At 41.7% G+C, this 14,386-nt stretch overlaps 1 protein-coding gene and 1 long non-coding RNA gene across 6 annotated transcripts in view; one reads left to right on the plus strand and one right to left on the minus strand.

The window, feature by feature from the left end:
- Window positions 1–11,308, plus strand: part of CFAP99 (cilia and flagella associated protein 99) — a 56,574-nt gene extending 45,266 nt beyond the window's left edge. For 4 of the 5 annotated variants that reach the window (XM_032685155.1, XM_032685152.1, XM_032685156.1 and 1 more), the window contains 3 exons: window positions 2,780–2,985; window positions 9,373–9,535; window positions 10,141–10,462. In XM_032685155.1, coding sequence (XP_032541046.1) covers window positions 2,780–2,985; window positions 9,373–9,535; window positions 10,141–10,308 — 537 coding nt within the window. In that variant the 3' untranslated portion in view covers window positions 10,309–10,462. Of the gene's footprint in view, window positions 1–2,779; window positions 2,986–9,372; window positions 9,536–10,140; window positions 10,463–11,290 lie in introns of those variants that run through there. The other variant, XR_004356570.1, reaches the window with a different exon arrangement.
- Window positions 8,737–13,788, minus strand: LOC116785516. The gene is made up of 3 exons (XR_004356571.1): window positions 13,663–13,788; window positions 9,994–10,170; window positions 8,737–9,439 (listed from the first exon to the last, which is right to left on the minus strand). It is a non-coding gene; the product is annotated as an uncharacterized LOC116785516 (long non-coding RNA).
- Window positions 13,789–14,386: the final 598 nt, after the last annotated feature.

Raw genomic sequence — 14,386 nt, forward strand, 5'->3', positions numbered from 1 at the left:
TAGAGTGGGTCCAGAGGAGGGACACAAAAATGATCAGAGAGCTGGAGTACCTCTGCTGTGAAGAATGGCTGGAGAGTTGGGGTCGTTCAGCCTGAAAGAGAGAAAGCTCTGGGGAGACCACACTGCAGCCTTGCAGTGTATAAAAGTACTTCAAAGAAAGATGTTTTACCAAGGCCTGTAGTGACAGGACAGGAGGAGATTGTTTGAAACTGTAAGCCTTACACTGGGCATAAGGAACAAATTTTTTAAAAAGAGTATGGTGAACCACTGGCACAGGTTGCTCATAGAAGTTCCAACTCAAATCATTCTATGATTCTATATCACAACTTCACAGTTCCCTTATACCAACTATTACAATAGCACTCTAGTGAATTAGGACACTTTTGGTGATATCTTGCCCTGTTTTTCTTTCTTTTTACTAAAGGCTTTTTTTTTGGCTTAGTGAAATTAAGTATTTGTTCATAAAATTCTCACTCCTTCTCCTAATTTTTAAAGTACCTGTTCTTTCCTTGATGGCACTTAAGTTGCTTGAACACCAGCAGTATCTACTGCAGGAGTATAGAACTTTTCTTATTTTAGGAATCATTTCATCAACTTCACTGAGTATTTTTGAAATTTAGACATTCAAAATATTCAGCTTCTACCATTCTATACCTGTAGGAAGATCTCTTTCCTTGACATTTTTGGTTTCTGCTTGTCATGCTCAAACATTACCACTTACATGTAAGCCCTGTTGCAAAGTGTTTCCCTTTCACTTCCTGTGAATACAACTTGATGGTCATGGAGGCAAAGTATTAGGGCACTTGCTATTTGCAAATTCATTCTGAAATGAAATCTGAGAAGGAGATCACAGAACCACAGAATCATGAAGGTTGGAAGAGACCTTCAAGATAATCCAGTACAACCACCACCCCAGCACCATCATTATCAGCCCTAAACCATATCCCCAAGTGCCACATCCAGAGGTCTCTTGAACAGCTTCAGAGGCAATGACTCCACCACCTCCCTAGGCAATTTATTCCAATGCCTAACCACTCTTTCAGTGAAAAAAGTTTTTCTAATATCTAATCTGAACCTCCCCTGACACAACTTAAAGCCATTTCTTCTCATCCTTTCACTTGAGACGTGGCAGAAGAAGCCAACCCTCACCTCGCTACAACCTCTTGTCAGGGAGTTGTAGATGACAATAAGGTCCCCCCTGAGCCTCCTTTTCTCCCAGCTGAGCCCCTCCAGCTCTCTCAGTCGCTCTTCATCAGACTTGTGCTGCAGACCCTTCCCCAGCTCTGCTGCCCTTCTCTGGACTCACTCCAGCACCTCGATGTCCTCTTTGAAATGAGAGGCCCAGAACTGGACACAGCACTCAAGGTGTGGCCTCACCAGTGCCCAGCACAGGGGGACAATCACTGGTCCTGCTGGCCACACTATTCCTGATACAGGCCAGGATGCCATTGGCCTTCTTGGCCACCTGGGCACACACACTGGCTCATGTTCACCCACTGTTGACCAGCACCCCCAGGTCCTTTTCTTCCAGGTAGCTTTCCAGCCACTCTGCCCTCAGCCTGCAGCATTGCAGGGGGGTGTTGTGACCGAAGTACAGGACCCAGGGCTTTGCCTTGTTGAACCTCAGACCACTGGCCTCAGCCCATTGATCGAGCTGGTCCAGATTCCTCTGCAGAGCCTTCCTGCCCCCCAGCAGATCAACACTCCCACCCCACTTGGTGTCAGGAAGGATACTGAGGTGCTGGAGCAGGTCCAGAGAAGAGCAACAAGGCTGGTGAAGGGACTTGAGCACAAGTCCTATGAGGAGAGGCTGAGGGAGCTGGGGTTGTTCAGCCTGGAGAGAAGGAGGCTCAGGGGAGACCTCATCACTCTCTACAACTACCTGACAGGAGGTTGGAGCCAGATGGGGGTTGGTCTCTTCTCCCAGGCAACTATCAGCAAGACAAGAGGGCATGGTCTTAAGTTGTGCCAGGGGAGGTTTAGGTTAGATATCAGGAATAAATTCTTTACAGAGAGGGTAATCAGGCATTGGAATGGGCTGCCCAGGGAAGTGGTGGATTCTCCATCCCTGGAGGTTTTTAAGATGAGACTGGATGTGGCATCAGTGCCATGGTCTCCTAAACCACAGCGGTAGTGGATCAAGGATTGGACTTGATGATCTCAGAGATCCATTCCAACCCAGCTGATTCTATGATACTATGATTCCATCTGCAAACTGACTGAGGATGCACTTGATCACCTTGTCCAGATCATCAATAAAGATGTTAAACAGGACCAGCCCCAATACTGAGCCCTGAGGAACACCTCTCGTGATCAGCCACCAACTGGATTTATTTCCATTCACCACCAATGATAAATGATAAATGACCATTTACCATTTCATTTACCTGTGGTGGTACCTATTTTTTAGTTTAAAGTTCTGGTTTTACACATTAAAAAAGAAAAGTAGTTTTGCACATTTTTAAAATTTGAAAGAGTAATTAAAACTAAAAGTCAAGTCGAATTTTTTTGGAGAGCAAATATATTGTATTTATGATTAATCTTCTGTATATTTCAATGCTTTTTCTTTAAATATTTTATGATCACACATATGAGAGATAAGCTCTACATTTTAAAAACAGCTTTTAAATACCAGTAACTTTAGGGCCATCCCTATATTTCTGGAAGTCAGAATATATTTGGCATGCATTGGAACACAATCAAAATGTTCTGTTTTTACTCATTTACTCTCCCCTTGGTATTTACAGTGTTATTTAAATGTATATTTCGTGTTCTCTAGACTGGTGGCCATGGTTTATTTTGTGAAATGTCAATAGTGGAACTACGTGAACGCCTCGCTCTACTCAAAGAAGCACAGAAGGCAGCAGAGGAAGAGAAGAGAGACCAGATAATTCATGAAAAACAAGCTAAGGAACAACTTATTCTAGAAAAACTGGACCAGATTTCCCAATTCAGAGCAGAACTTGGACGAGCAGCTGCTTTAAAGTCAGTATAAAACAGCATGTGACATTTAAGACATTGCGACTTTGTTAATATTTTGCCAGCCCCTTGAGGAGAAGAACAAGTAGAGAGCAAAATACTGCCCTTTTGTAAATCAGTATGACTTTTGTCGCGGATTACACTGGGGACAGGATTTCCTTTTTATTCTTGAAAATAACTTGCATCAGATTTAACAAATCTTTTTCATCATTTATGGTTGAAGACGCTCCATAGGCTAGTGTTGACAGTATTGCCCCGGGATTCAGAGCCAGTAATATATATTTAGAAAGAAGTTTTGCCTTTCTTCTGTTCCTTTTCAGCTAATCAGAACTAATTTGATGTTATTAGAATCATTCTAGCTTGCCACTTAAAGTGGTTTCTTGTTTTCATCTAAACCAATATTAAGGCTGTAGCTTTCTTCCTTGAATATCATCTGTAATGTGAAAAGGCAGGCCTTATTCTAGAAGTTAAAAATACTTTAGGAAGAATATTTTCTGATAGCAATAATAAGTTATAAATTAAATATGGCAGTAGATCAAAGAGGAAATTCTTTGCTTACAGGCTCTCTGATAAAATTCTGCGTTTATTATTCATATTTATAATTAATTATTATATTTATTATTCATTGTCATCAAGGATCCATAACTAACATAGATGCCTCACATATGCAGAAGACAGGTCCCTTCCACAATGGTTTTAAAATCTAAGTTAAAGCTATTTACAGATAAAGCTAAGCCTGTGTAAAAGAATCAAATGTGACACACATCTTACACCATTTTTACTGCATCTGGAATATTTGCACTGTTTTCTTGCAAGCTGTCTTTCACCTTTTCCCTTTTGTGGCTTTGAGAGGTTAGTCCTTGTCTTGCTATATGTATTTTCCAAACTGATTTCAGGCTGACATTCTGAAGACATATTTTATCAGGCTACAAATATATGTCTTTAGACATGTCTTAGATTCATGTTTATGGCCAAAGGTGGCTTCTTAGAGTTCAGTTCATGTTATTGATTAATCATCCAGTTCAATTACAGAAGGCAGTACTGATGTATTCCTTTAACTAGTTTACACTAGTCTCAGCTCTAATTTGTTTTTTTTGCTGATAGTTAATCTCCAAAGACTTGGGTTTTAGTATGTTAGTACTTAAGAAGATAGTTTAATGAATTTAATGAATCAATAACCGTGGCTGCAGTGGATTGACTGCACAGATCAGTGACCCTCTTTTCTATGGCATATATCAAGGCATGATTTTAAGACTTAAGAACTTGAAATGGAGGAGCTGGAAATACACCCTCATTGCTAAGCATTCAATATTGTGAAATCCTGTGGGAGCAACTCAAGCCACTGCTTTCCAGTAGAGACACAAACTGGACATTAAGAATTTGTGTACTACCTGAAACCTGTTTCACTAGTAACTGCTTAAAGAATCATCTGTCCTGCTAGATGTGCAGTCTGTGAATTTTGTATAGCACTGGGTTCCTTTAAACTTTAAACTTTTTGGCTTAATTCAGACCTAAAGCGGTTCTGATCCTGAAATAAGCTATGCTTGAATGAGAAGCTAACTTTGATTCACTTTTTTGTCCTGTCATTTGAAATGTTTTTTAGAATAGAGCAGTCAAAGATAGTAGAATCCAAATGAAGTTAAACACTAAATTTGCAAGCTTTTGGTCAGACTTATGATAAATAATACAGTAATTTTAATGTGCTCTGTTTGCTCTCCAAGTAAAGAAAATATAACGTTTCATTATAGATGTTGTAAGACATTTTCCTTTCATGGCTCCCAGGCAATCAATGTATGAAACTTGAAGACTCTCCTATAAAAAGTACATAAAAAATGTTGTTCTTTAGGAGTGTATTTCATGCATTTTCATCTAGAATCCAAATCTCTGGTGTTATTTCTGTTAATACAGAAATATGGCACGCTGGCCATAGCATTTACAAATGTTAGACACTTTGATGCAGTTTTTATTTCTCTCTATAGAAACTATAGACTTAGTATATTAAACCTTATTTGCAGATCTTGAATTCTGAAATACCTATCAAATCAGTGTGAGAGTTTAATTGTTTGGGTTGTTTTCTTGATACACTGCACAGGAGATGTAAAAAGCAAATTTTTATGTTTACAGAGTTAATTCATTATAGGGATAGAATAGCAAACCTTACCAATGGTCCTCATAAGTTAGCCCTATGCATCAATATGAAACTAGGTGTTTATATCTGAAATTGCATTATGTTGAAGGCTACTGCTAATCAGCTAAAGTATGGCAGCTAAACTTTGCTAAAAAAAGTGCTTTAATGTCCGCTGGAGTTTAATCAGGTCCCTATCAAGCAGGTTCCTTTCAATGTCATTAACAAACAGACATACATCAACACAAAAGAAGCACATTGAGCAGGCCTATAGTGAGTTATATTAACAAAACAGAAAATGGAACATGAAAAATTACTGAGACATTGGCCTTTAACAGACTGCAAGCCGTGACACCCATCACAGCAGTGGCTTTGTGAGTGCTTGCACAACACTTAACAATGAATGCAGTTCATATGCAGGACATCCCTTTAATTGCTAGAATTTCACACAGTTTGAAAATCAGCACTGGCATATGAAGTGGATGAACATTTGAGTTCTCAGATTTCAAACTTGAGCACCAGCAGATTTATGTGTGTTTGCAAACATGCTAATTTACCAAGAAAGAGAAAGAGGACAAGCAGAAGGGAGGGTTATGGATGAACGGCTGTGATGGTCCTGTCCAAGTAGAACAAACTTCCTAAAGCAGGTGTTCCCTGGAGCGTCCAGGTCTGACTTAGGGGTTCAAAAGCTTTCTGGAGAATGGAGACCCATCCTTCAAAACTCATAAGGCACTCTGGCAGCACAACCCTGAGATACAGCACAGAACTGAGAGAAGGGGCAAACAGCACATGGAGGGGGGAAAAAAATAGTGCTATGCTATGGCTGTATGTGGTTGTTCCTTCAGATCTTCAAAAATATAGCCTAGAATAATGAAAAAAAAGCTGAATAATTAACAATATAAAGGACTTTGGTTTGGTACTTCACAATACTCGTGATTTCATTGATTTCACAAATATTTCATAAAAGAGTCCTGTGTAGGTTTGCAATAAGGAAGTAAGATTTAGTTTCTCATTTCCTACACTGGTAATGAGTTCTTCACTAGCATTCAAACAGAAGGAGGAGATTTATCAGCAATGATGGATCAGAAATATAAGATGTGAAGAGAGACTTTTAAAAAAGCAAAGCCAGGCTCTTCTCAGTGGTGACCATTGAAAGGACAGGAGGAACATCAGGAAACACTTTTTGCTGTGAGGGTGACCAAGCACTGGCACAGGTTGTACAGAAAGGTTGTGGAGTCTCCATCCTTGGAGATGTTCAAAAGCCATCTGGACACATTCCTGTGCAACCAGCTCGAGGTGGCTCTGCTTGAGCAGGTTGGACAAGATGACCCCCAGAGGTGCTTTCCAACCTCAGCCATTCTGTGATTCAGTGAATGAACTTTGATTATACACCCTCATAATCTTTATTTCAAATGAGGAAAACACTGTTATGAATAAAAATCACTTCCCCACCTAAAATTAGGTTGATTATTTTGGAAAGGAGTCAGATTTTGAGTGCTTAAATCCCTCACATTAATACAAAATAGTAATCAGTCTAATAGTGTAGAGTTCTTAAATTTCAAAATAATGACTGCCTTAACAGTGAACTTTTAACAGTTAGATACATTCACTTTACTTACTGCAGTAACTAAGAATTATATGGTGCAGGACAGAAAAAGGCAAGGAGGGAAGTACAGGGAGACTGAGAGTATGAGGAAACCAAAAAAATTATTGCACTATAAGGCAATCCTGGTTTGGGTTTTTTTTAACAAAATGTGTTTATTGCACAAGACTCCATTTTGCAAGGTGAGGTTATAAATACAGTTTCAGCTGCTTAGGTTGATATTCTGGTCCCTATAATGGTAAAGTCATCATTTTTACTCTATCTCCTACAAGTATTGAGTCAGTTAAGAGCTGTCATACCTCTATCTCTTTATACTTTTGATGCAAAGGTGGAGTTTGAAAATGTAAATGAAGAGCAAAATGTAGTTTCTAGGAGGAATCATCTGTGCAAATCTTCAAATTCTCCATTTTTTAAACACAGAAGATTTTTCATAAATTATCACGTAATTTTATATTGAATCTGGATAGGACTTTTCTAACTATGTACTAGCCCTTTCTGACTGGCTGTTACCATATTTCCTTCAGAAATACGTGATATGAGGTGAGAGAGATCATAAGGTTTTTCTGTCTTGAGTCATGAAAGTTCGCAACTGACCATCACAGAAAAACAGAATTTTAAAATTTTGTTTTTCATTCCTTCCCCTCTTGGAGTTTCCATTATGATATGGTGTGGCAGCTGAAAATCTATAGGACTGGCAGCTTTTTGGAATAGTGTAGATGATTGGCACATGACTTCCTGTAGAAGAGGACTAAATATTACTCTGGGGATAAGGAACTATTTACAATGTTAATACAGAAGCAGCTGCTGCTGCTTCATGATGTTAAACCTCTTGCTGTATTTCCTTTAATTGTAGTTACAAGAATCTGGATTTGCATGTAAGGAGAGGTTTTGTTGTTTATTCCCATTGACAAGATTTAATCATCAAGTATTTACATAAAACCTTACTGTTATGTTCTCCTATATCCTTTGGAATGCAATGCCTTGATACAGTGCAAGTAGAAATAAACCATGTTCTCAATTAGATTAAGTGATAGTACATAATTTTCAGATTTACAGAATAGTGTTAAAAATTAATCTCAGTGTAGCAGAGTATATCACAGTATTAAGGAGGATAAGGAAATGTTATCCTAACCAGACAGTATGACACAAGAAGCAGAGAGGTTTGGGAAGTGTCTCAGGAAAGCAACTGGAAATGAGAAGCCAAGCTAAACTGTGTCCCTGATTTAGAGTTCAGTCACATTTTAGAATGTAACAGAGGTCATATCTCCCCTTCATCCACTCCCTGAGGATTTTGGGCCCTGTAGTCTGGAATGCCTGCTCTGAAGAAAATCTGCTGTCATGGAGAGTTTCCTGTTAGCAAAGATGAAGCTAACAAGGCAGGCAAAAGCCATCTCTCCCAAGATGAAAGAAGTGTTTGGATCCCTGGAGTCTTGATACAGACACTTTTTTAAGGCAAATTGGTGGATTTAGCATCAGAAGGAACTTCTTCCTTCTTCCCTATCTGCCAGCTTCTTGAAGAGAGTGTGTCTTATACTGAAAACACTTGATGTAAGACCCAAGATATAAGGGCAGAGTTCAGTTGTAAAACATTTATTTCCAAGAGGCATCTTGTCTTTGAAACTAGTCCTGCCACTGGCAGAATGACAGACTCAGCTGGACAATGCCCTGATGCACTCTGCTCTGGGTCATTTTGGAGTCTTTATCTGGTTTCCAATAAAAGCAATTTTAATCTTGCACCACTGCACTATATAAAAAGATCTTTTATAAACTATCCCCGCCAGCTGCATCAGATCTAACCTGATTATATGTTATATAATTATGTGCATTCTTTGGAAGATCTGACACTTCCTTTAGCTCTCAATTTGGCCAGAGAATCACAGCTGATCATGATATAATATTAACTCTGCAATTTGATCATACTAGGCCAAATTCCAGTGCAATGTTGAATAAATGAGAAAGTTGGATGTTAAGTGAGTCACTATGTAACATGGTGCAACCTCCATGAAGAAGCTGTGACTAAATTGTGCCAGTTGTGTGAAAGTAAGCAAAACCAGATCAAATGTAAATTCCAGAGGACAGAGAAGTGGCTACAATAGAAGGGGAGGAAAAAAGGAAGACTGTCCAAAAACCTCTCTCTTATGCCTTACTTTTATGCTGCACATGCTGCTATCAATTTATGCTCACCTAGAGCAACTAACCTTAATTAATACATCACCACCCCAGAGATTCTGTGTCCAGGCATTGGGATTACGCAGAAAAGAATATCTTTCATTTGCCAAGGAATACAGCGATCAGGATGAATACTAACGATCATATAAGGAAAACTCCATAGCTTTCACAAGCAAGTGCTGCAGTATTATCTCAAGTTCTGCATGTTTTTTTACTGAAGAATATCATGTCAAGCTTGAAGTACTTCAGATATTGTCATCATGGCATCCTGTGGGAAAAAATTATTCTATATGGTTTAGTAATGCTCTGGTGTAAACAACGAGAGGCAAGTTGCAAATACCACACGCAAGTTATATGATTTACGTCTGTTTTGAGTCTAGCTGGTTCCCAGAAGCAAGAGCAAATTCATTATTATTAAGGTAATATATGCTCAGATGGATTTATTCTGTGGGATGATATTATTTTGCCTTCTCATTGCTTCTTTTTGATTTTGCAGGCAAGAAGAAAAGAAAAGAAAGTCCCAGTCTGGTGAAAGGCCCACGAAAGATGAACGCATTTTAAACCTGCAGAGGAAGATTGTAGAAAAAAAAATGGAGCGTAAAAAGCAAGCAGGACTCTTAAAGATTATCCCCCAGAAAACCAGCATCATGCCAAGCAAGGTCTGGTTATTACATAAGGAGAAAGGCTCTGCAATAGACCTGCTGTTCACAGACCTTTGCTCAACTGCCAGCACTGGCAAGGGGGGCAGAGACAGATGGTGCCATGCATGACTGGCAATAGCAACACCCTGCTTCCTGCACAGGCACAGTTTCTCCAGCCACGGCCTTGACCTCACCTTCTTGTCACACATTCTGCCACCACGGAGCAGGGCTCATCCATACTACACCTGCCTTCCCACTCTTGTTATCCCATCAAGACAGCATCTTACCCTGTCTCTAACTCTCGTCATTCCCAGCTTCCCATCACACACACCTCATCCCAAACTGGGATTACCCCCTCTCTCACCCTAGGTATATTACAGTTCATCATTCCCATGGTTTTGTGGAGTGTTGCAGCTGTGTTTAAGTCATTTTAAACTGGGCAAGCTGCTCAGGTTACCTTTCTGTTCATCACACACCTACTTTGATGTTGACAAGTTTCCCAATCATGTTAGAAAACAAACCAGGTTGTCAGCCAGCAGGATCAAATAGAAATTCAGTGTATCCTCTGAAGAGGAGACCACTGTATCATCTGCAGTCTGATCATCTCTGTGTCTTTCCTGCAGGATTCCTCCCAAGGGAACCACTGGAGAGAACTGGAAGAGATTCGGGAAAGACAGTTCAAACTCCTTCAACATGGCTTCATGGCCAGAGAAGCAGCTCAGAAAAGGGCTGCCTGTGTGGCTGCAAGAATTGGAACCACAACCTATATATTGCGCTCTGATATACAGTAAAATACACTTGGAACCAATTCGGGCCTGCTGCAAATCTCCCAATGTACCTATGTACTACAAGGTTGAGTTTTATTCTTTATTTCACCTTTACAGTGTGATTAGAAAAATGTGGGTCTTACAAGCACAATAGAATAAAAATGGGTGTGTTTCTTTATAATTTTATTATTTTATATTATTTTATAATGATATAATGAATAAATACGATATAATGATTTTTTTCTGGTATAATCAAAAGCTTTAAGAAAGCGAAACCTTATCATCAGAGATCCTACAGCAGAATGGCAAATATCTGGGTAAGAATGTTGAGACCTGTATTTCTGTTATGGTTTGCTACACTCATCTTCCAAAAGGATAAAAATGAGGGCAAAACCCAAGGAACATTTGTTTACAAACGCATCTTTTCAGAAGGCATGGTCAGCCCAAGGTTCTAACACGTCTTCTTACATGACAGTAACCACGTGTAGGAGGATCACCAGTTTCAACACTGGTTTTAGAGGATGAGGGAAAATCTGTTTAGAAGGTTTAGGTGATGTGATAGCCTCCAGGAGCCAGTGTCTAGATTCAGTGACCCAGGCAGACCATCTCTCTATTTGCAGATGTAAATCTCTTCAGTATTTAAACAGTGGAAGGAGAACATAACATTGTTTGGTCTCTTTAGGGAGCTGCTTCCAGAAAAAGTCAAAATTCTGTTACTCACTTAGAAGATAATTTGCCCTCTATGACAATTGCTATACTGTGTAAAACAGCCTTTAAATCACAAGACTTATCCAGGCACAAAGCCAAGGAGGATATAAATCGGAATTAAAATCTACACAACAGTAAGGCTATGTAATGTATTTCCATTTTAACTCATTGCCAGTTACTAAGTGTTTAATTATGGCTATTGCAAATATTTAAATTGACGGAGACTGTCACTGACATTAGAGTCAGGCAGCTGCTTCTAATGCTCTCACAACATTGCATTTCTCACTTTTTATTGCAGGAAGTCTAATGGAATTCTTTTGTTGCCATCTAGCTGTGAAGATCATTTCCACAACCCTCAAGTTGATAAAATGTGTTGTATTTTTCACTCGAAGTAAATGCTACAGTAGTCCATAGAAGCAATGCAAGTAGGGCTCATACTCCATAACAAGAGTTAAGGAACACAGCTGAGTGAAAAGAAGGAATCATAGAAACAGAACTACAGAGAAAAGGGAACTATGACACCATGTCGAGTAAGGGATTGTAATATCTTTAAATGACAAACCCTTGGTGGCAGGGAGTTTGTCTTCCCTTGTGGTTGTTCAGCATTCTTTTGCACTGTATTCCAGAGCAACAAAGCTAAGTGGTGACTCTAACACCTTGATTTTCCAGAAGCCAGCAATTAACAGCTGACAGTCACAGTCTAGGATGTTGCATAGCCGAATAGTTCTTCTTAACCATTTTCGAGAGAATTTAAAAATGCAAGAAAAAAGCATCATTAAGCAGATAGGGAAGTCATGTGGAAATTTCAAACCCCCATCATACTGCAGGCTTCTTCCCCTGTGATTTTGGACCAAGTTTTCAAAACTTTTACTGAATTGCAATCAAGCTGATTCATAACTATTTCCTTCTCCATATTTTCCCTGCTGTCGAATGAAAGGACTGAGGAATAAAGGAATCTCAGTAATCCAGCTGTGGAATTTTTACCTTCAGAAGTCACAAATAGCCCTATTGCAACTTTAGGATCTGGTGCATAAAGTCATCTTCAGATTCAATGTTTTGAGGAATATAAAAGAATGTATTTTGAAGAAAATAACAATACATTCCTATTTTTGTATCTGTATATTCATCATTTTTATATCAATGTAGGCTATTGATTTTTTTAGTGAAGGCAGGTCTTGCAACGGAATACACAGAATAACATAAAAAATACCACCTTCCTCCTGACAAAAGCATATAACTTGATGCTGGACACAGCAGATCCTATTCAGAAACTCTGGCCCTGCCTTCTAGAGCACCTTCTCTGGTATTCCTGTTCTAGCAGTGTGGGGTACACCAAAACCTGAGGTGACCCAGTGCAGAGCCATCAAAGGCCAGGTGGGACTTGTTAGCGTTGTATTACAAAAGCAGCTGTAATGCCCTTGGAGCCAGGTGAGCTTTGGAGTCACACAGCTCTACTCAGACTGCTGCCTGGTGTCTGTGGCAGGGACCAGCCAGCACCTGGTTCTTCCACTCACAGATAATTGAGCAAGCAATGCCTCTACCCTTGCTTCATGGAAACACAGGTGGATGAATAATTCATGATTCATTCATTTACACTATTTGCAGCAAAGAAGATGAGCCTAAGTGAACAAGGCTGACTCTGAAATCTTCTATCAAAAAAACCCCAACAAACAACAGAGGTTTCACCTGTCTGATCATAGTGACAGACTCATTAAGAAACATTTCTAGTGCCAAAAGCTGCACATTTCAGAAATCTCTCATTCTAGTGTAAATGGTCACACCACAGAAGCCTTCACATGCCACTATGGTGTAAGGAGGTGTAACAAAGCCCAGATGACCTGAGGAAGACCAGGGGGTTTTGCCCTGTGATAAGCACCAGGCACAGGGTGCTCACCTCTCATGTAGCGTGGTCACTGCTGGGGGGCATTTGGCTCCCTCTTCCACATCAGCCCCAGTAACATGACTGCCAGGCCAGGTAATGCAACCTGCCCTAGAGAACATGATGTTTTCTCTCAGAGAGACAGACGTTTTCTTGTTTAAATGAAACCAAAGACAGTTACATTGGAATGGCAAACAAAAAAAATACCCAGTACAGACCTCCAGCACTTTTCGCCCAGGGAAGAAGAGAAGTCACCAGGGAAAGCTACAAACAGCCCAATTGCTGGACACAGGGCAGTAAGAAACCAGGGAGGGACAGATGGTCCTTGCATTAAGGTAAATCAGCTGGGAAAACCCCTTTTTGATGGTGAGGTGAGTTGAAACACCTCTGCCATTGTTTATAATGAGTTACACACTGGATCTGGAGTAATTATGCCATGGGCAACAGGTAATGATCTCCCACGTTGATGGCTCTGATAAATTTTGCTCAGTGTGTTGGAAACACTCTGACAAAAATAATTTCACAGAAGGGGTGATTAGACATTAGAATGGGCTGCCCAGGGTTGTGGAGGCACTGTGCCTGGAGGTGTTTAAGAACAGACTGGACGAGGCATTCAGTGCCATGGTCTCATTGACAAGGTGGTGCTCGGTCACAGGCTGGACTCGATGATCTCAGATATCTTTTCCAACCTCATTGATTCTGTGACTGTGAAACGTTTACAGAAGACTGGCGGGGGGGGGGGGGGGGGGGAAGGGGGGTGAGGGGCCCCCCAGAGATCACACACATCCTACCTCCAGGTACAACAGCACCACAGAACACAGCAAAAGCGTGGTCAGGGCCGAACTAACACGGGGACTGAGGAGAGCTTTCGAGGGACAGCGACGAGGGACAGCGGGCCCCAACAGCCCCGCACAGGCCGCACGCCCGTGCGGAACTACAGCTCCCAGCACGCCCCGCGGCCGGAGGAGAGGCGGGGCCGCCGGTCAACCCTCCCTGATTGACGTGCGCGCCGACCACTCGGCAGGGTGCGGAGCCGCAGTTCTGCCAATGGCGGGCAGGAGGGGGCGGGCCCTGCCGTGCGCGCTGCCGGCCGGCGCTGAGGTGAGCGCGGCGGGCCGGGGGCTCGGCCGGTGGTATCGGGCCCGTCCCGCCCGTCAGAGAGCCCGGGCGGCAGGTGAGCGGGGGAACGGGAGCGGAAAGGGGGAGGGAAAAGGGAGAGGGGAAAGGGAAAGAGAAAGAGGAAGGGGAAGGGGAAGAGCAAGGGGAAGGGGAAGGGGAAGGGGAAGCAGAAGCAGAAGCAGAAGCAGAAGGGGAAGCAGAAGCAGAAGGGGAAGCAGGCGTTCCCGGCCGCGGCGGGGGGAGCGGGGGCGATGCGGCCGCTCCTGCCGGTGCGCGGGGCTGGGCCGGCGCCGCTCCGGCCTGGGGACGGTGCCCGAGCCCCTGCCCCGGGCGCGGCCCTGCCCGGGAGCCGCGTGGCAGGTCCGCTCTCCCCCGGGCTCGGGGGGCTCCGGGGCC

Source organism: Chiroxiphia lanceolata, chromosome 4, assembly GCF_009829145.1.
Source record: "Chiroxiphia lanceolata isolate bChiLan1 chromosome 4, bChiLan1.pri, whole genome shotgun sequence".
Lineage (NCBI taxonomy): Eukaryota > Metazoa > Chordata > Aves > Passeriformes > Pipridae > Chiroxiphia > Chiroxiphia lanceolata.